Source organism: Sapajus apella, unplaced genomic scaffold (assembly GCF_009761245.1).
Source record: "Sapajus apella isolate SASKATOON/1434 unplaced genomic scaffold, GSC_monkey_1.0 scaffold1, whole genome shotgun sequence".
Classification (NCBI taxonomy): domain Eukaryota; kingdom Metazoa; phylum Chordata; class Mammalia; order Primates; family Cebidae; genus Sapajus; species Sapajus apella.
In genome coordinates, this window is record NW_022436941.1 from 49,108,178 (window position 1) to 49,132,325 (window position 24,148).

The window sequence follows — 24,148 nt, forward strand, 5'->3', positions numbered from 1 at the left end:
TGTGGAGGTAATTGGATTCTGGGGACAGTTTCCCCCATGCTGTTCTCGTGATAGTGAGTGAGTCTCACGGGGTCTGATGGTTTTATGAGTGTCTGACATTTCTCCTGCTTGCACTCACTCAGTCCTGCCACCCTGTGAAGAAGATGCCTGCTTCTCCTTTGCCTTCTGTTATCATTGTAAGTTTCCTGAAGCCTCCCCAGCCATGGGAAACTGTGAGTCAATTAAACCTCTTTCCTTTATAAATTACCCAGTCTCTGGTATTTCTGCAAAGCAGTGTGAGAATGGACTAATACATATAGGATTTGCCATTCCTAACAAAGCACTTGAGAGGCGATTGTGGCACAGTGGCTGAGAGCACCGTCTCAGGGCCAGGTGGCCTGCATCGCCGTCCCAGGGCCAGGCGGCCTGCATCGCCGTCCCAGGGACAGGGGGCCTGCATCGCCGTCCCAGGGCCAGGCGGCCTGCATCTGCTTTGTGCCACCACCATTTCTTAACTATGTAACCTTGGACAAGTTATAAAATATGATACATGAAAATATGCTGTTATTTTTATACATTTTGGAGTATTTTTCAAGATATAATGCAAAAATTTAACTTCATAATAACAAAGAAAAATGTTTTAGCAAAGCAATATACTTTATGCCAAACAATAAAATTATAAGAGAGTAAAATGCACTTCTGAATAAATATTTCAATAACTTCAACTGGGCATGGGCATATCTTCTTGCTTATGTGGATACCTAGAAATTGAAAGTTCACTGGAATTTTTATAAGTGTCAGTTCAACATTTCTCTGAGGAAAAACTATTTTTAAACTCCATTTTTGATTTGAAAACAACTCAGATTGCTTTTTGGTTTTCTTTCAATGTTCAAAATAGGATTTCTGACCAATCAAATATCCACTATATTTATATTATGAATGCAGTTATAATTTAGACACACTAGAAAGAATGATATCCACTAACTGTTCCCCCAGGAGCATGTGACCTTTAATTAGGTGTTTTCATGGTCTTTTATTGCCTTAGCATATTTCTAGCATCATATGTTGATGAGTTGGGACCTTTAGGACTATGTTCCTCTCATTCTGTAAGAACTATCTACTGGGGGGGTCAAAGTGGGGTGGGACTGAACATATAGGAGGGTCAATGAATTATGGTATGTGATAGCACTCAGAAATTATAGAACTATACCACGCTCATTACGTTGCCTTTGAAAGTTTCTGCTTCAAAAGCACTCCATAAGAAGGTCTCTTTGGCAGGCCAGAGACAAAACTCCCTCAGTGAGATCCCTATCTACTGTCTATAGCAATCTTAATAGTATATTGGTGTTCTAGCAGGAGTCCAGGACAGGGATATTTATATTTAGTTAGAGTATGCCTTGTTTGAAAGCAACTTGTAATTATTTTTAGGTGGTGTTACATTTGATGCCAAGAACAAAATATCCTAGAGTTTTCCTAGAATTAGGAATGGGTCATGAGAATCAAGATGTGCTAAGGGCGACTGACAGTACTTTTGGAACTTTATGGGAAGAAAATATAAATTGTAACATAGTAGTTCTAATGTGGCTCATACATACCAGTTTTTAATGCAAATATTAAATCATCAAACTCCTGGGACTCCTCATCAGCTGTCAGTGACCCCTGGCCATATCCTCCAGAGGATGGGAACGTGGCTCCATTTTGTGGACTTGGCTTTAAATCAGGGCTGGCCTGACTGGCCTGTTGGAAGGATGCTCTCTCCCAATCAGGTGGCACCTGTTTGGATTGGGATAGGGGAAAAAGAAACCATAATATGAATGAATATGCATTCACGATGAAACCCGTATGAACAATTGATCTCGGCCTCTCCTTACAAAGACCTTGTTGGGTGGTTACATCATTTTGAAACTCGACCTTTATTTACTTACAAATTTATTTTTTGTAGAGATGGAGTCACACTACATTGCCCAGGCTAGTCTTGAACTCCTGGGTTGAAGAGATCCTGCCTCCGCCTATCATAGTGCTATGATTATGGTCATGAACCACCATGCCTGGCCTTAAATTCTGGTGTGAGGATTGCTTGAGTCCAGGAGTTAGAGACTAGCCTGACAAAATGGTGAGAACCCATCTCTACAAAAATTTTTAATATGTAAAAAATTAGCTGGTGTGGTGGTGTGCACCTGTAGTCCCAGCTACTCAGGAGGCTGAGGTGGGAGACTCACTTAAACTCAGGAGTTCATGGCTGCGGTGGGCTATGATCACGCCACTGTGCTCCAACCTGGGTGACAGAGAGACACCCTGTCTCTATAAAACAAAACAAAACCTTAATTTTATCTTTATTATTTAGAAAATTATGTCTCTCCCTGAGACAATTTAATCTGGTGATTCTAAACAATGTCTCTATTTGAATTACTTGTAGATTTCTACGCTGTCATGTGTGGGGAAAGAAAACTAATTTTTAACCCACTAAATACATGTTTTGGTAAGATGCGTGCAAAGAAAATTCTGTTAAAAAATATAAGAACTGGAGGAGAATTCTCCTAATCCTTTATCTAAAATGCCACACAGGATTTTAAATATAGTAGGTATCTATAAGGACATACTAAATTGAGAAAAATACTTTCATAGCATTCCTCCTTGTTTTTGATTGAATAATTAAAAAGATAGCTCCATCCTGGAATGATTAAATATATTTACATCCCTCTAGGTTACTCATAAACAACCCCTTAATCCTTCCTTTCCTATACTTTCCCTTCTCTGCATGGCTTTTTAGAATGTCTCTGATAGCACCTCACTGACAGGTGAATCAGCACCAATTCTAAGTCTCTGAGGAATGCGGAGCACACTTCAGGCTTTGCTCTTACACAGAACCCAAATGAGCACTCAAGTGGTGGCTTTGGCCCAAGAACTGGACTGTTACAGCTGCTGCCTACCAACATAGGGCGTTCTGAGAGACAGCAAAGACACTTCGTTTCTGAGAACGGTGATCTGAGAACTTTAGATATAAACTTGAGAGGAAAAGATGAAACCTTACAAAATTTCACTAGGAAGTTGAACATCTAGACCAGCAGTGTCCAGTAAAACTTTCTGCAGTGATACAAATGTGTTATGTCTGTGTTCTTCAATATGGCAGCCACCAAAGGCATGTGGCTGTTGAGTACTTAAAATGTGGCAAGGGTGAATGATAAACTGACTCTTTAATGTTGCCTAATTTTAGTTTAAATTTAAATAGCCACATGTAGCTCATGGTTACTGTATTGGATAGTTCAGATCTAAATAAATGCAAGACTGAGCAACCATTCAAAAAAATTTTTTTAAAGATTCATTTCTGAATTCTTGATCCTAAAAAATCCCTGTTTCCATTGGACCTGCTGTGATGAAATAAGTCTATTTAAAGAACTTTGGGGACACAGAAATGGTACTAGATTTCCAAAAATTTAAGGACACTAAAGATATAGCTTGATTTTTAAAGACTGTACCTGAATTTATCTTATAACTGAAATTTTGTAGCCTTTGACCAAAATCCTTCATTTCCTCCACCCCCTGCACCTGACAACAACCCTTCTACTTTGTTTCTGTTACTAGTTAATAATTCTTTATATTAAAATTTCTCATTCGAATTAAAAATATATATAGTACTTGAATTGTAGACATTTACCTTAATTTTAACCTAATATAAAATTACTTTCTATATTGCTATGAAGGACAAAAGGTTATCTCTGGGCAGGTAGGTTATCAGTCTATTGATCTATCTATCTACCTATCTCTCCATCCATCTATCTATTAATATAAACTGTTTCCTTTTCAGACAGATGTACCTTCATTTCCTGCCATTTTTCAGGAAGTAAACACAAATACTGTTTCCCTTGGCCCTTTAATATATAGAGGGCAATACGAGCTCATAAAAAATAGTAACCAAACACATTTTGGACACTGCAGAAATTTTTAGGGGACTTTGTTGCTATCTCCTCCTGACCAAAGGAATTCAGGGATGTTTTAAAATGTGAGCAGTGGCCTGACTGCTAGGGGAAGCATTATTGACCAGCTGGTGGCAATGGCGTTCACGCACAGGAAATCAAAATGATGTGGACAGAATGCAGAGGGCAGTGGGAGGTAGATTTGTACAGAGGAAATCCTGGCTAGATTTTCCGACAGTGCTGCAGGAGTACTCTTCTGAGCTTTTTTTCTAAAATATTTTCTGGTATTTGAATTGAAAAGAGGTTTGACTTAATTTCTTTTCTCTGTTTGTTGGGATTGAAGTAGTAAATTGGAATGGGTAGAGGAAAAGAGCTATGAAAGTATTTTTAGGAAAAATAGCATCTTAAGAACCATTTCCTTGGTAGACTCAGTCACTGGCACATCAAATTAGAAAGATTTTGAAGAAAGAAATGCCAGATTATACTCTATCTGATTACCCAGTACAAATTGCTGGTCAGTCTAGTTCACAGGGTGAGGAAGAAAAACAATTGGATAATGGGTGTGACACTATAGTAAGGAAACCAAGTACCATAGGTCAGAAGATGTCAGTATGTAAAATATTTAAAAGTCACCTAGTATCATTCATCTTGTACTCATATTTATGAGGTGGAGATGCTGTCAATGAGAGATGCACGCACGCACACACACATGCACACACACACACACATAGAGAGATGGGGAGAGAGACAGAGATAGTCAGAGAATGAAAGGGCAAGGGCAGATACCTCTTCCATAGCACTGATGAGATTCTGGGTGGACTTGCTGATTTCCCCTCCAGCAGGAGGCATTCCACTCCCGGGCGTGAAAAAGGCTGTGCCGGGTCCGGGATGCCCATTCATTTCCACAGTGTAACTGGCCTTCATGGGGCAACAAATTTGGTTGTGTAAAATAAAATAAACCACAAAAACATAAAGTCCCTGCAAAAAAAAAAAAGAACATCAGCATGTCAAAAGAAGTCCTGCTACCATAGCTGAAGAATAAACATGGTTGTATTAGTCCATTTTCATCCTGCTATGAAGAAATACTCAAGACAGTATATTTGTTTTTCTTTCTTTGGCTATTTTTTTTTTTTTTTTTTTGAGATGGTGTTTCACTCTGTCACCCAGGCTGGAGTGCAGTGGCATGATCTCAGCTCACTGCAATCTCAGCCTCCCGGGTTCAAGTGATTCTCCTGCCTCAGCCTCCCAAGTAGCTGAGACTACAGGCGTGCGCTACCACACCAGGCTAATTTTTGTATTTTTAGTAGAGAGGGGGTTTCACCGTATTGGCCAGGCTGGTCTCGAACTTCTGACCTCAAGTGATCCCCTCACCTCGGCCTCTCAAAGTATTAGGATTACAGGTGTGAGCCACTGCAACCAGCCAAGACTGGATAATTTATAAAGAAAGAGGTTTAACTGACTCGCAGTTCTGCATGGCTGGGGAGGTTTCAAGAAACTTACAATCATGATTGAAGGCCTCTCTTTACAGGGTGGCAGGGGAGACAGAGTGCAAGCAGGGGAAATGCCAGATGCTTATAAAACCATCAGATCTCATGAGACTCACTCATTATCATGAAAACAGCACAAAACTGCCTCCGTGAGACTCACTCATTATCATGAAACTGCCTCCATGATCCAATTACTTCCATCTGGTCCTGCCCTTGACACGGGGGATTATTACAATTCAAGGTGAGATTTGGAGAACACAGAGCCAAACCATATCATTCCACCCCTGGCCACTCCCAAATCTCATGACCTTACATTTCAAAACACAATCATGTCCTTCTAACAGTCCCCCAAAGTCTTAACTCATTCCAGCATTAACCGAAAAGTCCTAGTCCAAAGTCTCATTTGAGACAAGGCAAGTCCCTTTCATCTACGAGCCTGCAAAATCAAAAGCAAGTTAGTTGCTTCCTAGATACAATGGGGATACAGACATTGGGTAAATACACCCATTTCAAACGTGAGAAATTGGCCAAAACAAAGGAGCTACGGACTCCATGCAAGTCCAAAATCCAATAGGGGAGTCATTAATCCTTAAAGTTGCAAAATGATCTTTGACTCCATGTCTCACATCCAGGTCAAGCAGATGAAAGAGATGGGTTCCCATGGCCTTGGACAGCACCACCCCTGTGGCTTTGCATGGTACAGTCCCTCTTCCAGCAGCTTTTCCAGGCTGGCAGTGAGTGTCTGTGGCTTTTCCAGGCACACGGTGCATGCTGTTGGTGGATAAACCATTCTGGGGTCTAGAGGATGGTGGCCCCCTTGCCACTGAGGCAGTGCCCCAGAAAGGATTCTGTGTGGGGACTCTAACCCCATATTTCCCTACTGCACTGCCCTAGCAGAGGGTCTTTATGAGGGCTCCGCCCAAGCAGCAAACTTCTGCTTGGGTTTCCAGGTATTTCCATACATCCTCTGAAATCTAGGCAGAGGTTCCCAAACCTCAATTCTAGTCTTCTGTGTCCCCACAGGACCAGCACCATATAGAAGCTGCCAAGGCTAGGGGCTTGCACCATCTGATTTAATGGCCTGCACTGTACCTTGCCCCCTTTTAGTCATGGCTGGAGCAGCTGGGATGCATGGCAGACAGCAGGAGGGCCCTGGACCGGGTCTAGGATACCATTTTTCTCTCACAGGTCTCTGGGCCTGTGATGGTAGACGCTGTGGTGAAGGTCTCTGGCATGCCCCAGAGAGTCCCTGGAGATATTTTCTCCATTGTCTTGGTGATTAACATTTGGCTCCTCATTACTTATGCAAATTTCTGCAGCTGGCTAGAATTTATACCCAGAAAATTGGTTTTTCTTTTCTACTGCATCAACAGGCTGCAAATTTTCCACATTTTTATGCTCTGTCACCTCTTGAATGCTTTTCTAATTAGAAATTTCTTCCGCCAGATACCCTAAATTATCTCTCTCAAGTTCAAAGTTCCACAGATTTCTAGGGAGGAGGTAAAATGACACCAGTCTTTTTGTTAAAGCATAGCAAGGGTCACCTTTACTACACTTCCCAACAAGTTCCTCATCTCTATCTGAGACCACCTCTGCCTGGACTTCACTGTCCATATCACTATCAGCATTTTGATCAGAGCTATTTAACAAATCTCTAAGAAGTTCCACACTTTTCCACATTTTCCTGTCTTCTTCTGAGCCCTCCAAACTGTTCCAACCTCTGCCTGTTACCCAGTTCCAAAGTCACTTCCACATTTTTGGGTATCTTTATAGCAGCACCCTACTCTCTCAGGTACCAATTTTCTGTATTAGTCTGTTCTCATGCTGCTACAGAGAAATACCCGAGACTCGGTAATTTATAAAGAAAAGAGGTTGAATTGACTCACAGTTCTGCATGGCTGGGGAGGCCTCAGAAAACTTATAATCATGGTGGAAGGCACCTCTTCACAGGGTAGCAGGAGAGAGAAAAGAGTGCAAGCAGGAGAAATGCCAGATGCTTATGAGACTTATAAGACTCATTATCATGAGAACAGCATGGGGAAACTGCCTCCATGATCCAGCTACTTGCATCTGGTCTTGCCCTTGACACATGGGGATTATTACAATCCAAGGTGAGATTTGGGTGGGGACACAGGGACAAACCATACCAATGGTTGAAAGCGTCACTGATTTTCCACAAGCATTCTCCAAATTCTACTAAAAGCTGAGAATTTATATAACATGTTAGGAGTCTAGCAAGAGACCATAGCAATTTTTGAATGTCACAAAAAATTTGGTCAATGTAATTTAGGAAAACTGACCTCCCACTAACAATTTTTTTTTTTGAGACCAGGTCTTGCTTTGTCACCCAGACTGCAGTGCAGTTGGAGTGAAGTGGTGTAATCACAGCAGTGGTGCAAGGTGCCTCTCGGACTCAAGCGATACTCCCACCTTATACTTCCCAGTAGCTGGTACCACAGGTGTGTTTCATCATGCTTGGCTAATTTTTCATTTTATGTTTTGTACATATGGGGTTTTATCATGTTGCCCAGGCTGGTCTTGAATTCCTGAGCTGAAGAGTAATGCCTACCTTGGCCTCCCATAGTGCTGGGATTATAGGTGCAAGCCACCATACCCAGTTTCAAATTCTTTTCTTGGTAAAAACTTAAGTGACGCTGAAATCTAGCTCTTCTAATACATGAAAACAGAATGGCAGAAGTATATCCTATTAGCTGTGCACATTTTGTTTTAGAAAGCAAACTTTTTTCCTTCCAAAAAAGCACCATATTTTCCCATCTATTTCACTTATTTCCATTTTTTTTCTTAGCAAAGTGCTTAAACTGGGGTACCAATAGTGATCCATTCACATTGTAGATTTCTGGAAGGGCAGCATTAATCAGGCCTCCTGATTTTATTTGTATATCTCACCTACTTATCTCATTTGAAAACAGAATCACTGGGTAGGGACTCAGCAGAATTCAGTAGATTGCTTAACATTTGGCATGCCTTGCGTCATAGTAAATGTTACATAAGGATAACTCATGCATTCTTAAAGAGCTCCTGGCCTTTTACATTCTTCTGCGACCCAGTCAAACTCTTGACAATTGCTCTGCTTTCATCACAGACAGCAACTCAAAATTTGTATTGCTGGTCCTGACACCGCCTACACTGGCTCTCCTTCATGGTCTCTACAAAAGATCTACTATATACTTCTAAGGGTGTGTCTATAAAGCTTGGTAATTGTGACCTTTATGCTCAGCCAATAAAATATGTTAAATTGTGCCTCTTGTATCTATTTATCCTGGTGCCTATGTTTTGGAAGCAAGTAAGAATCTTAATTAAACAGTCACTAAAATTATTAAGTTAATACATAAAAATAAAAGCAAGGCATTCAGCTTATTAAAGAAGAAAGGGGGTTAACGTCAAGATTTTTCAGAAAACATGAATAAGTATTTTCATTTTGTGAAAAATGGCATTCTCCCATGGTTCCTAACATTTCTAGAAGTGTAGAAGCAATAATTTTCTTGTGGGCCTGAAACTTCCATCTGTTGGTATAATAGTAAAGAGTATATTAGAAGATACCCAGGTCCTAAGAATTACAAACAAATTTTATAAAAGTGAAATTAGAGGGCAATGCCAAGGTATGTAGGCTAGCATTTGATTTCTGTTGCCATTTCTGGAATATTATTATAATTTAGTCCTTTCTCCCCTTTCTACTCGAATGATTCCTTCTCGGTTGACATCCCATCTGTATTATTAAAATAATACACTTTAAAATCAGTGGTTTATCTGCCAAAAATATTTTTAAGTGTAATTGCTCTAACCATGATGCAAAAGTAAACAAACATGTATTTCCTTTTGAATTAGAGTTGTGATTTTGGAAACAATAATAATATTCTAAATACTTGTATATGATAATAAGTGAATTAGTTTCATGTAAAAATGACATCATCAGCAGAAACAAATCTTCCTGAAAATACTCACACACATCCAAAATTTTCCTTGTACGAAGAACTTTTCACATGGGTATGACCTAATTACATTGGCTACAGCAATAGACAAAACAGGAAAAAAAGTAAAACTGTCAGCCTTAAAAATTGTGCAAATGTTACTGATTTATTTCAGGATTTCTCTCAGTGTGGTGAAGTGATAGGGTAAAAGCTAGATCGGGAAACAAAATCCAGGCTTTAAAATCCATCTCTAAGGACCTATTTGTTAAAACAGTGCATTCTGTCTCTTGTTTGTTTTTCTAGCTAGCCTTTTGTGCTTCAGGAAAGAAACTGCCTGCTGAAAATAACTTGCATGTGAAGGCTGCGTGTTTTTTTTCTTAAAAGTGTAGAAATGTACAGCAAATATTGTGAATCTTTTAGATGTGCCACAGGAAACACAAACACTTAAAATGGCAAGAAAAGAATGTCTAAATGCATATCGCATGACATTTGTCTGTGTCCAGCCCAAGCTGGAAAAATATAGAAATGGACTTTCATTATCCTAAGTGCTCAGCTGTGGAGGTTTCTGACCTCAGGATAAAAACAAATTCCCATTCCAAACACTGCATGTTAAATCTCAGGCTCCCTTTTGTATGCCAGTCTGTGAAAGAATTATAGGAGAGAATCTGGATTCTCAATCATTTAATCCAATATTGCTGATCACTATATTGCATATAGTGGGTACTATATACATTGCCAAGCACTGAGATGTAAGGATGAAATATTTGGTTCCCAATCTCAAGTTACTCACAAATATAAGAATATCTTACAATATAACAGCTTAACTGTTTTAGAAGCAGAACCTATATAATCCATCTGTTCTTCCTATTCTTTACCTAGTGAAAGCTTACAGGGAAGAGAATTGTTTCTGTGCATTACCATTTTGATTATTTTGTTGGCTCTCCTACTACAATCATAAAAAATGCTTTCAAAAGTCTTTAGTTAGATTGGCCAATGTGGCTCATGCCTATAATCCCAATGGCTTGGGAGACCAAGGTGGGAAGATCACTTGAGGCCAGGAGTTCGAGACTAGCCTGGAAAACTTAGAGACTAAATCTCTACAAAAACAATAAAAAAGAAATCAGCCAGGCATGGTAGCACACACCTGCCATCCCAGCTACTCAGGATGCTACGGCAAGAGGATTGCTTGAGCCCAGGAGGTTGAGGCTGCAGCGAGCCATGTTTGCACCACTGCATTACAGCCTGGGTAACAGAGCCAGAACCTGTCTCTAAACACAAACAAAAAAATGTCTTTAGTAATATCTGCATTGACCATACCCACTATTTACGGTAGTGATGGCCCATCTGGAGCAGCTGCTGTGGAGATACTGGCTACAGAGGGGGAGGTATGGCTGGGCTTTGCACCCCACGGGGCTGGGAGTGGCCAGGAGCCCCACCCTTCTGGGTGCCACTGCAGCTGCCCAAGCTGCAGCTGCAGACCTGGGCATCTCTGCACTCTCGGGGGCCCAGGAAGCCCCTCTTTGCTCCTGCAGGCTCAGAAGTGCCTGCTCTCACTGCCTGGCCTCTCCACATTCCCAGTGCCTGCTCAAATCTCGGAGCAAAGTTGAGGCCAAGCCCAGGCACTGTTGCAACCCAGATGGATGTGCACACGCTCAGGGCAGCACTGACATACTAGCTCCCTGCTGCATCAATCCTCTCCAGACTTAGAGTGCCAATGAACATGGGAGGGAGGCTGAGGGGTGCTGAGGGAAGCTTAGCACTTGCCTGCAGGCACCCTTCTGCATGAACAGCCTGGGGATCATGAGCAGTGGCAGGAGGCAGACAAGCTCCAGAGCAGAAAGGGGCAGGTCCCTGTTGAGGCCCCATCTTTAAGCTGGGGAAGGCCTGAAGCCTGGAGAACAGGCTGCCAGTCCTGCAAACTGCAGTGGAAACTTATGGTGCTTTTTCTGGGCCCACTCATTGCCACTCATAGACCAATCAGCATGTACTTCCTCCCCTCTGCAACCCATAAAAACCCCAGACTTGGCTAGACTTGAGCACTCAATGGGGCGACCTGCCTGCAGAGACAGGCTACCTACTCCAGGGTCTCCTCTCTGCTGAGAGCTGAGCAGATGTAGTGATGACCACCTGTGAAGAGGAGCACTTTGAGTCTCCTTTGAGCTGTTCTATCACTCAATAAAGCTCCTCTTCACCTTTTTCACCTTCCACTTGTCTGCATACTTCCTTCTTCCTGGGCATGGGACAAGAACTTGGAACCTGCTAAACGGGGCTGAAAGAGCTGTAACACAAACAGGGCTGAAACACACCCCTTGCTTGCCATATTGTGGGTGACAAGGAGAGAAGAGTTGCAGCCCTTGGGGGAGCCCAGACCTAGGAGTGCCCCCAGCCAGGGCTGTGACACCCTTTTTTTGGGCTCTGTGGTTCCTGGCATTTCCAAGCTTCTGGGTATGACCATGTTCCCTGGTGCCAGCTGTGGAAGCTACTTGTGGGATGCCTGGTCCAGGCACAGCCTTACAGGGAGCCAGTGCCTGTGGCAGTGCCTGGAGCTGCGTGCTTCACCACTGCGTGCAGTGGCCAGACCCCATACTTGCTCATTCGCACACCCCTCACCACTCCACTCACCCTTGGCAGGTGTGGGATCAAGGCAAGTAGCACCAGCTAAGAGTAGTCTGCCAGGCTGAGCAGGCCCAATGGGCCTGAACAAAACTTGGGCAAAGGTGTCACTGGCCACAGAAGTTTCCAGCTGGCAAAGTGAAACCCCAGGATCCTGTAACACTATGACCAATTCTGTATTTCTTTTGATTCAAGAATTTAAACTTATTAGCAAACATTCAGTGAGACACAAATGAAATCACAATAGTCTAAAGGAGTTAATAAATGTTCTTGACATCATCAAGGAGTAAAATAAGTATAGGAGATTCTGGACGATTATCTCAAAAATTTTTATCAGTTCCATATGCGATAGGAAAGAATCAGTATTACCATTACACAAATTTAACAGGAAGTGGAGTGGGGTGGGAAGAAGTGGTTAAAACAGGAAAGTGGTTAAGCTAGACTTTATAGTCTTTTGAGATCTTTTTACAAGTTCTCCAAGGTTCGACAGCTCCTAGTTGAGGGTCATCTTCAGGTTTCACATGACATCTCCAAATCAATGTGGATCCCTGAGAAGATTGGAGGTAGTCAAACAGTACTGAGGTGAGACTTAATAATATAGAAGAGGTTTGGTAGCCAAGGATAATTTTTTTTAAAGTTTAATAAAAAGTGGAGAAAATAATTGAGTTGGTATGAACTTTCAACAGGAATTTTTAAAAAATTATGAAAATATCAAATTGTACTGTAATAAATAAGATTATTTATTTAAATCCTGTTATAAGTAGTCTTAAACATAGTTTTATTCAGTGTCCTTTAAATTACCTTTTTGAAAACAAGGTCTTAAGAGTTTACCATTCATACAGCCTTCTCATTGTATGGATAAGCTTAATTGTTTGAACAGTGATAGGTGACCAAAGAACAGTGTTGATGATGATGAAAGGGAAAAATTGGATGATCCAGCTCCAACAAAATTAAGGGAGGAGAAAGGATCACTTTGCTGTAGAAGCTAAATTAAATTTCATACATGTTAGAGGTGAAAACGTGAGATATTTTAAGTACCCCAATGGTGATGAAGAGAGAAGGCAAGGTTAGAATATGAGTGTAGAAAATAGCTGTGTAGTGGTGAAAGCTGATGCCACATGGCTGTATGACTTTTTAAAAGAGAGAAAAAAAAGCTGAGTGCTCAGGATTAAACACAGCTGGAGGAAATGAACAGAAAGAGGAACCAGTGAAGTAAACAAGGAACAACTGACTGGTCGGGCAAGTCTGACTAAGGACAGCCACAACTATATGAGGGATGCCAAGGGAAGATTTTGGTCTAGGAGAGTGAGGTAGTCCACACTGTCAAAACAGGCATCAAGGAGAAAGAGAAAAAAGCATTTGTTCCTTTCAGAAGTAACTGATGTCTCTGAGAAAAAAAGAAAACAACACAATTACAATAGAGAGAGTGGTGAGAATAGGCTAAGCTGTGTAATATGCATTAGTGTCAAAAACAGGTGTCAGGTTAGGGGAATAATCTGACTTGGTCCATTAAATCAGCCAATTTGATAACTACCTGTTAACACTTGATGGGAGCGTTTTACTCCTTCTGACCTATCCACTTCAATCATTTTCCTTATTCAGAGCAAAAGACTATATAGCACAGAATTAAATTCCTTTAAACTACAAATGGAATCAGGTATTCCATCTGAAGAGAAACTCTGAATGCACACTGCAAACTTCACTTTCTTTGCAAGGCAAGACTAGTGTGGTGTGCTTTCCTGCAAATGAGATGCCTTATCTCACACCAAGATCCGTTCTGGAGATGCCCGATGTTTGTATTCGTGACTTATTCTTGTCCCACAAGGTGCTGACGTGAGTCAGTCTGCCGAAGATATATATATATATATATATATATATATATATACTGGGTTTCTAAATCTTTTATATTGCTTTTAACAGGAAAAAAAAATCTCAAAAATTTTTGACTTCATTATAACGTAATTAAACATCAAAGATGACCTAAAAGGCTTTGTTTTAGAAACACTCTCATGTGAATCCATTCCAAGACAATGATATAGTCCAGTAGACTCACAGAAATGTGCAACTCCACATACTATGCTTTGCTGTACCGAAACACACATGTGTAAATTATGCCCTGAGGAGATAAGAAGTTTACCAATATGGCCCAGTGCAGTGGCTCACACCTGTAATCCCAGCACTTTGGGATGCTGAGGTGGGCAGATCACTTGAGGTCAGGAGTTCACAACCAGCCTGGCCAACATGGTGAAACCCCATCTCCACTAAAAACACAAAATTAACTGGAGGTGGTGGTGCATACCTGTAATCCCAGTTACTTGGGAGGCTGAGGCACAAGAATTGCTTGAACCCAGGAGGCAGAGGTTGCAGTGAGCTGAGATGGTGTCACTGCACTTCAGCCTGGGCAACAGAGCAAGTCTTCATTTAACAACAAAAAAAGAAGTTTACCAATACAATTGGCAAAATGGCAAATTCTGGGAAGCATCACTAGCAGATAAATATTCCTCTAGGTATCATACTTCTTAGAATTTTTGCATTTATGAATTTGAGATAATATAGTATATAAATATTGTAATAATTTCAGCATATATATTGTCAAAAGATTATGTTATTTTCAAACACTGTTTTCTGATGACTGTTTAGTAGAGACAAATCATTTAATATCTTTTTGTTGCTATTTTCTTATCAGTGAAACAAGGGCCCTATGAGTTCTCTAGGGATGTTTTATAGAGTCACTTATTTATTAGCAAAACTGTAAAACTCAACAAATGTTTTAATTTAAAAAAATAAAAATTGAAAAGCAAACCAAGTTCATATTTATTGCAGAAGGAGAAACAAGAAAGAATGGAAATATAGAGTGGCGCCCCCAAAATTGATACCAAATCTTAGAACTCAGAAATAACCACTCCAGCTTGGATACAAACTTTTGTAAAATTACAATTTCTACAGAAGGCTTTTTTTTCTCCAACCCGTTAATTATGTGAGGAGATGTTTTCATATGTAAGCATTTTTTTGGAATAAGAGCTGAAGGTTGGATTTATGGTTGGGCAATCACTAGGGTAACCTCAGATCCTGGTTTGCCATGACAGTCCTGGTTTGCTTGGGATTCTTGGTTTTTAGCCTGTGGTCTCAGCATTTTTATTAACATCACCCCATTTCACTCAACTGGCAATGACAGTGAATTACATGGCGAACTAGTAATTGCTTGCTAAGGGACCAGCATTGTGGAAGCCATCCTATTTGATACAGCAGGACTATCAACTTTATCCCTATATAAATCCAGATTCTAACCAGCTCTCTTACATGATGATGCTCTGTAATTTAAGTTCTCTCTTAACCATCTTTGGTTCATTCATTGAGGAAATACATAACAGCTAAAGGTCCACCTGGTAATGCACTGTCGGCTCCATACAGGCAGTAAACAGAACAGGCTTGGTCTTGCCTCCAAAGTATTTCATGGCCACTCATGTAGTCTAATGATTGGAAATACACTGGGAGTTCCTCTGATTCCTGAACCTCAGATCACTGCTTGAACAGGAAAACAGGAAAGTGGAAGATGGGTCCCAATTTAGTCCCAAATTACCTTCCCAACAGAAAATTTTCAACTTTATTAAGAGCAAGTAAGTTTCAGATGTGGTCCTGTATCACTCATCTTGTGAAGAAAGCCAAATGGAAAAGGGCTGGGTACAGTGGCTCAAGCCTGTATTCTCAGTACTTTGGGAGGCTGAGGCAGGAGGATCACTTGAGCCCAGGAATTGAAGGTCACAGTGAAAAATAAAAAAAAAAAAAGAAAAAAGGAAAAAAGAAAAGAGAAAACAAGAATGAATTTCATGTATCTATTTATTCTATAGCCAATTTTTTATAACTCAGTTTCTGGTAGTGCCAATTTTAATTGCCATGACCTCAAATTAATCTTTTTTTTAAAAAACTACATTTTTAAACAGAACATTTTTATTATTAGACCATAACAAAGAAAATCAGCAAAATGACTATAATTTCTACTTCTAAAGGAAATGGAGTGATCAATTCTTATAATTGGTAATTTGACAAAAATAATCCAAGTAAGAATTTTAATCCAGCCCCAAATTTAATTTTCTTCATTGAAAATAGCGTCTTTTAAAGAACAGGGTGGTTTAAAGTCTGATTTCTTGGATTGAATCTCAGCTCTGCTGCTTGCTAATTATTATTATGTATAACTATATTTTATTTATATGAACCTGAGTTTCTTAAATCTGGGAAATGGGAATTTCAATACCAATTACTTCCATGGATTTCTTTCTTCCCCCAGAGATGGAATATTGATTTCTCACCCAGGCTAGAGTGCAGTGGCACAATCTAGGCTCACTGCAACCACCACCTCCTGGGTTCAAGCAATTCTCCTGCCTCAGTCTCCCAAGTAGCTGAGATTACAGGTGCCCGCCACAATGCCCGGCTAATTACTTTTTTATTTTTGGTAGAGATGAGGTTTCACCACGTTGGCCAGGATAGTCTCGAATTCCTGACCTCATGATCCACCCGCCTCAGCCTCCTAAAGTGCTGGGATTATAGGCATAAGCCACCACGCCCAGATGGATTTTTATGAGTCTCAAATGAAATGTACCATATATATATTTGTAAGTTGTAGATACAATTTATAAAGAAAGGTGATATTGTTTTTACTACTAAATGAATTTGCACAAAGTTGATCTCATCCTTAACCTGGTTGATTGATTTCTTTGTACAACACATTCCTACCAGTTGAGGTGGCCTGCCACAAGTCTGTCTTCCGAGAAATAGTCTAACATTACAAGGCCAAGCAGGATCTTCGTGGTTGAATATTTTACACGGCTAAGAGCCACTTCTTTCCCAGAACTGGTAGAGGATGTGAACCAAGGTGCTGTTCTGCCTTAAGCGTAGGTCTAAATACAATTCTTGATCACCTTCCTTAAGGCATTGGCAGCTCTTCTGATTCACCTATAAGGTTTATTCTTTATTGAGTCATTTCAGAAAATGGTAGGGGGCTACAAGGGAGGTGTTAATGTTTGAGTGGTTCCCTAATGCCTTCAGAATAGAGAACATGATTTTGTAATTTGGCTAATAAAGCCTCTGTGGTTTGGTCTTCATCTGCCACCACTCCCTGTCCCAGATTCCTCACTCCAGGCATAGTGAACAAGTCATACTTTCAATTCATCAAGATGTGCTGTGCTTCTCCTCAGGCTTGCCCCTGAGCTTGCGGTTCCCTCTGCCGCTCTTCCCCCATTACCTTGCTAATCCTACTTATCAGTTAAGTACCAACTTCCTCCAGGGTGTGAAGATGCATCTCTGGCCACCCCACCACCCCATACTGGGTTAGGTCACCCAATATTATACCCTGCACACGCCCTGTTTACAGCACTTATATGCTAATGTCACATCATCATCCACCAACTTCTTCAAGCAAGAAAACTGGATTTCTGCAATGTGACCTACGAATAGCAAGTTTTTCATAAATAGTTATCGGGTAGATGAGTGAATATATGAACTCCAGAAAAGTCTGCATTGCCTGGGGCCTAGAAAAACAAGGGCAGGAAAAACCAGATTCTAAAGAAACAGCTTCTACGAATTAACACTCACTCTTAACTAAGAAAAGGGTTGAATTGTACCATCTATGCCATGATACATCTTTCCAGAAATTCTGAAATACTTAGATTGGGACGCTTTCTTCGCAAGCTGCTCCCATGACTTAGATAACAAGTAAGAGTATAAAGGTATGTAATCACAGATTTTATAGGCTAGGCCTAAAAACACCTATAGTTAGAAGGGATGAAAGGCATGTTATAGAAAAGGCAACAAAAGCTGAACTGTGTGTGTGTGTGTGTATGTATGCATGTACATGTTTAAAGCACCTGGGAATATGTAAAAGCATGCCAAATTTTACTATTTTAATGGGTTAAAAATAATTTTAGTTTTAGTATACAATGCAATATCTATATAGAAAAGAAAATTTCCCTTTTTTTTTTTTTGAGACAGAGTCTCACTCTGTCCCCCAGGCAGGAATGCAGTGGTGTGATCTCAGCTCACTGCAATCTCTTTCCCCCTGTTCACGCAATTCTCCTCCCTCAGCCTCCCAAGTAGCTGGGATTACAGGCGTGTGCCACTATGCCTGGCTAATTTTTGTATTTTTAGTAGAGATGGGGTTTCTGCATGTTGGCCAAGCTGGTCTCAAACTCCTGACCTCAGGTGATCTGCCCACCCCAGCCTCCCAAGAAAAAGAAAATTTTTTTAAATTAAAAAATTAAATCCCAAATTCCCAATTTTGGGTTTCTTTCTTCTGTAAGTCTTTCATGCAGAGCGTTATTTATACCTTGACTTTAAATTTCGCCACTCTTATAAGAGAACACATATTATAAAATTAATCTAAAGTAGGTTGTAATTTTTAGAACAAATAAATTTGGGATTTATAAGACAAAGAAAATCTTCATATTCTCCAAAAAAGAAATCTTAACATAAGGAAACATTCTAGGTTTATTTAAGGAAATGTTTGCACAATTAACAAAAATAATTCATTAATATTTATTTATACATCATAGGTAAAAAATAGCGAACTATATATTCCTCTTCATGGCAAAAGGGTGGTTGTGATCCTTTATGTAATTTGTCAATGATAGTAAAATCTGGGCACAAAGAAACAGTAGGCAGTTGGCCACAGTGGCTTACGCCTATAATCCCAGCACTTTGGGAGGCCCAGGCCAGCAGGGTGGTGATCACTTGAGCCTGGTAGTTTGAGACCAGCCTGGGCAACATGGTGAAACCCTGTCTGTACAAAAAATTAGCCAGGCATAGTGGTGCATGCCTGGAATCCCTGCTACCTGGGAGGCTGAGGTGGGATGATTGCTTGAGCCTGGGAGGTTGAGGCTGCACTGAGCCATTATCAGGCCACTGCATTCCAGCTGAGGTGACAGAGTGTGACTCTGTCTTAAAAAGGAAAGAAAGAAAAAAAAGAAAGAAAGAGAAAAAGAAAGAAAGAAAGAAAGAAAGAAACACACACACACAAACAGGAGGCCATTCCTTTAAAATATATGACCCAGAAAAAACAGAGTTCTCCATGTTTGCCTACTTTTCTTCCCCTGAAGAATCAAGACATTCATCTTTCCAGTTTACATGCTATTTCTTCTTCCTTACAGATTTTACACATGTGTGAAATTAATAGGCTTGAGATAGTAGTAGTTGGGTCATTTTCATTTTATTAAATTATTAATTTATGGAGCTGAAGTCAGTGGCATACTGTGGATTTACCTTTTTTTTTTAAAAAAAAAGCATAGCTACACTTTTGGAAAAGGACATCCTCTTGGTACTAAAGCACAGTTACTGCCTAATTAATGATAGATACATTTCTTTAATACACTGTGTGATGGGGTAACTTATGTACAAAATCCTGACAAATTAAGTGCTGAATTAAAAACATACTTATGGCAGTAGCAAATCAAAGTTAGTGGGATTCACAAAAGTTTAAGATATAAGGACCAGCATACAAAACAGGAAAGGTGCTTTCTATCTTATTGCATTTCTATATGTGCCACACACTACATCAGGGTCTTTGCAACATTGTCACCCACATCTTCCAACAGTCCAATGAAGTAGGCATTACCATCCTTCATCCTAGGAGCCTTCAGAGAGGGTCAGTAACTTCTTCAAGTATATGGTTCTCCTTAGCAAGCTCAGACACCTGGATGTGAAGTGGCTGGAAGCACAAGGATATGTGTAGTTTCCCTTCTATTTCAGCAGGGGAGTAGCTTAGGATACTGGCAAAGTCCAGGGTGGGACCAGAGGCCTGGGTAGTAGAGGTGGCATTATTGGAGCTGGAGACTGCCAGACGAATCATCTATAGACACTGAGTCATCAGGATGACCCAGGACACCTAGGGTGACCCCTTCTCTCTCCTCCCCCAGCCCCAAGTCCAATTTATCACCAAGTCAAGTCAATTTTACCTCAGAATTATCTCTTCAACCTCCAACTTCTCTTCAAGTACATTACTAATATGTTAGTTGAAAACACAATAATCATTTAAGCCTTTATTACCTATATAAGAAACCTGCACATGTACTCCAAACCTAAAATAAAAGTTAAGAAAAAGAAAACACCATGATATCACACCTTCACTCAGACAAAAAACTCCCTATCAGCTCACTCCCTAGTTTCTTCCCCTCCTCTGCCACAATAATTCTCCATAATAGAAGATGCAACATCACTATCTATAACCCTTTAATGATTACCACTACTTTCAAGACAAAGACCTAAATCTTAGCTTGTCTTAAAGGATTCTGCATGACCTGAATTCTGCCCACTTTTTCAAGTTCATCATTGTGACCCCTCCTTCACTGTCCACATCCAGCTCCACTCATCTGATTTCAAGTCCCCACCTCAGTGCCTTTGCATGTTCATTTACTCAATAATCCCATGAATGCTTATAATGCAGGTGCTGTCCTCTCCCCCTCACATGCTGCTCCCTTTGGCTGGAACACTATTCTTAAATGGATAGTCCCTCCTGGGCCTGGTGGCACTTTGTCAGCCTTCTGATTTTACTTCCTCAGGAATTCCCCCAATTACATGGCATTCTTCTGTTTATGTATTTACAGTACACCATAATGTTCTCTTGTAGAACTTATCACAGTTTATAACAATACTTGTGTGATTATTTTATTCAAATCTTCCTCCCACAGTAGACTGCAGCCTCTGTGATTTTATGCATTCTGTCTGGGACCACTCCTGTTTGGTTCTCCATTGTACCCGCAGAACCTAATGCGATCATCCATGTAATGAATACCTTTGAAAGAATAAATGATGAGGCAAGCAACTTGTTGAAATCTTTTCAGAAATACCTAAAATATGATTTGTAAATGTATTAGTGATGAGGGTAACAACAAAACTCAAATTTATAAAAACTTCCAAAGGACTTTCTAATTAAAGCCACATTGATTTTTAATATAAATAGTTAAAATAAATTTAACAATTTGTTCTATGAAGAAAAAAATCCAGTAAACCAATGACAAATGATTAAGTAGCCAGTGATGGTCAAGAATATGTCATGACAATGGAACAGAACAGAGACCCCCGGAATAAGGTTGCACACCTACAATCAACTGACCTTTGACAAAGTTGACAAAAATAAACATTGGGGAAGCATACCCTGTTCAATAAGCGGTGCTAGGTAAATTGGCTAGTCATTTGCAGGAGAATGAAACTGGACTTCTAACTCTCACCATACACAAAAGTTAACTCAAATGGATTAAGGACTTAGACTTAAGACTCCAAACTACAAAAATCCTAGAAGAAAACCTAGGAAATACCCTTCTTAGACATTGGCCTACTCAAGGAATTTATGACTAAGTCCTCAAAAGCAAATGTAACAAAAACAAAAATTGACAATTGGGATTAATTAAACTAAAAGGCCTCTAACTAAACTAAGGGGCTTCTGTATAGTAAAAGAATCTATCAACAGAGGAAACAGACAACCTATAGAATGGGAGAAAATGTCTGTAAACTGTATCTTACAAAGGACTAATATCCAGAATCTATAAGGAACTTAAACAAATCAGCAAGAAAAACAACCCCATTAAAAACTGGACAGAGGCTGGGCATGGTGGTTCATGCCTGTAACCCCAGCTACTGGGGAGGCTGTGGAGGGAGAATCTCATGGACCTAGGAGGCAGGGGTTACAGTGAGCCAAGGTCATGCATGCCACTGCACTCCAGACTGGGTGACAGAGTGAGATTCCATCTCAAAAAAAAAAAAAAAAAAGAAAAAAAAATGTGGTCAAAGGACATGAACAGACACTTCAAAAGAAGACATACAAGCAGTCAACAAACATAAAATAATGCTCAACATCACTACTCATCAGAGATACAAATAAAAACCATAATCTGAATGACTATTATTAAAAAGTCAGAAAATAACAGCTGTTGGTAAGGTTGTGGAAAAAGTGAATTTTTATATGCTGTTGGTGAGAATGCAAATTAGTTCAGCCCTTGTGGAAAGCAGTCTGGAGATTTATCAAATAACTAAAAATAAAATTACTATTCCACCCCGTAATCCCATTACTGAGTATAAGCCCAAAGGAAAATAAATCATTCTACCAAAAAAATTTGCATTCATATGATTATCGCAGCACTATTCACAATGGCAAAGACATGGAGACACAGGTGCTCATCAACAGTAGATCCATGAAATACTATGCAGCCATAAAAAATGGAAATCACATCCTTTGTGGCAACATGGGTGCAGCTGGAGGCCATTATCTTAAGCAAATTAATAGAGAAACAATGAAATACCGCATGTCCTCACTTATAAGTGGAACTAGCTTTGGGTACACATGGACCCAAAGATGGGAACAATAAACACTGGGGATCCCAAAAGAGGGAAGGATGAAGGGGTAACAGTTGAAAACTACTTAGAGGGCACTATGGTCATTACTTGAGGGACAGGATCATTAGAAGCCCAAACCCCAGCATCATGCAATAAATCCATGCAACAAACCTACACATGTACCCTCTGAATCTAAAATTTAAAAAATAAAAAGTAATAGTCTGTCATTCCTAGCTTCCTTTTCACTAACCAATAACCCAGATATTTTATGTCTTGATGTCCCATTCAAAACATCAAGACGTTTTCTTTTCCTTTTTTGAGATGGAGTTTTGTCCTTGTCACCCAGGCTGGAGTTCAATGGTGCAATCTCGGCCCCCTGAACCTCTCTGCCTGCTGGGCTCAAGCAATTCTCCTGCCTCAGCCACCCGAGTAGCTGGGATTACAGGTGCCCACCACCACAATGGGCTAATTTTTGTGTTTTTAGTAGAGATGGAGTTTCACCATGTTAGCCAGACTTGTCTCAAACTCCTGACCTCAGGTGATCCACCTGCCTTGGCCTACCAAAGTGCTGGGATTCAGGCTGATTACAGGCATGACCCACCTTCCTGCCTCATTTTTTTTCTTTAATTTAGAAATATACCAGTTTATCTCCCAAAGTGGAGAGAAAAGAGCATTATCAGATGACTTTAGCTCAATGGAAATACCCCTTTTTTTTCTACTTAAATTTTCTCTAATTTTACAGAGCATTTTTTTCCTATTTAGTTTTACGGTCACTAAAAAATTTGGATTGTCTGTAGTTCCAACTTCTGACCACCAATCCCACTCCAAAATCAGCAAGGCAGCAAGGGTTATGAGAAGTACACAGATCTCTCAAATAGGCCAAAGTCTAAGAAGAGTATTTCTTTAAATTTTTTTTTCTTTTCTTATTACAATCATGACTACATAAGAAGGGTATTTCTTGAATAGAGATTTGTGTACTCTTGGACTCTAGCTTCAACTGAACTCCAGTCTCAGCTCTGACATTAAATAATGCTAAAAACTCAGGGTCCCAATTTCCTCATCTGCAGAATCAAGGTGTGCCGTAGACTGGATTATGTCAAAGAAAGTATTTCTAGAATTAAAGTTTGATTTTTTTAATAGTTGAAAAGAACAACATAGTTGCAGAACTTATACTGTGTCTCTTCTTGGGGCATATCACAAAGAAGCTGAAATCTTTGAATTTTACTTTCTAGAGACAACTATCTATTTTTTCAGCCAAGCATAAATCCCATTGTAAAGTAATACCTAATGAATACTTGAATAGTGGTCAGTTTGCTGCAGTTGTTTTTGAGCCTGTAAAACTAAGGATCAAACTTTGATCTGTGATGTCGCTCAAAATAAAGGCAGACTTTAAAATATACTTGAGAGAAAGCCAACAAACAATACCATACCCTACCTATCATTATACTAGGGCAAGTAATCATAGAACTCATGGGCAGGGGAGAACTCCACCTTTTCCAAAATGCTTTCTAATTTAGGCTGCTCATGGCCTGCATGGAAGAGAATCATAATGGGGAGAAAATTTAAAAGTAGATGTTTAATAATGATTTTTGCTGTTCTTGCAACATACATCAAAATCATATGTGTTAGAGAAGAATGAGAACCTCTAGTAAATGTTAACCATATTTGTTAACAAAGAAAGGAAATGAATTTCAGAGACAGTTCTCTCTGTTCTGACTAATAAATGTCACTGGAAAACATTCTAAATCATTTTGATCTTAAAACACTCAAAAGTATGCATTGATTTCTTAGTACAGAGAAAATTAAGTATTTTGAACTGAGGTTTTTCCTAGTTTAGGCTGATTACCATTTTTCCTCATTTATACTATGGCTTTTGGCTTGAGTTACAGAGGTATTATTTCATTTTTCC

At 39.9% G+C, this 24,148-nt stretch overlaps 1 protein-coding gene across 3 annotated transcripts in view; it reads right to left on the bottom strand.

Moving 5' to 3' along the window:
* The window catches only part of ADGRV1 (adhesion G protein-coupled receptor V1), a 565,868-nt gene that overhangs the window by 9,603 nt on the left and 532,117 nt on the right, over window positions 1-24,148 (bottom strand). For all 3 annotated transcript variants that reach the window (XM_032276299.1, XM_032276290.1, XM_032276319.1), the window contains 2 exons: window positions 4,680-4,871; window positions 1,575-1,752 (listed from right to left, as the gene is read on the bottom strand). In XM_032276299.1, coding sequence (XP_032132190.1) covers window positions 1,575-1,752; window positions 4,680-4,871 — 370 coding nt within the window. The remainder of the gene's footprint in view (window positions 1-1,574; window positions 1,753-4,679; window positions 4,872-24,148) is intronic.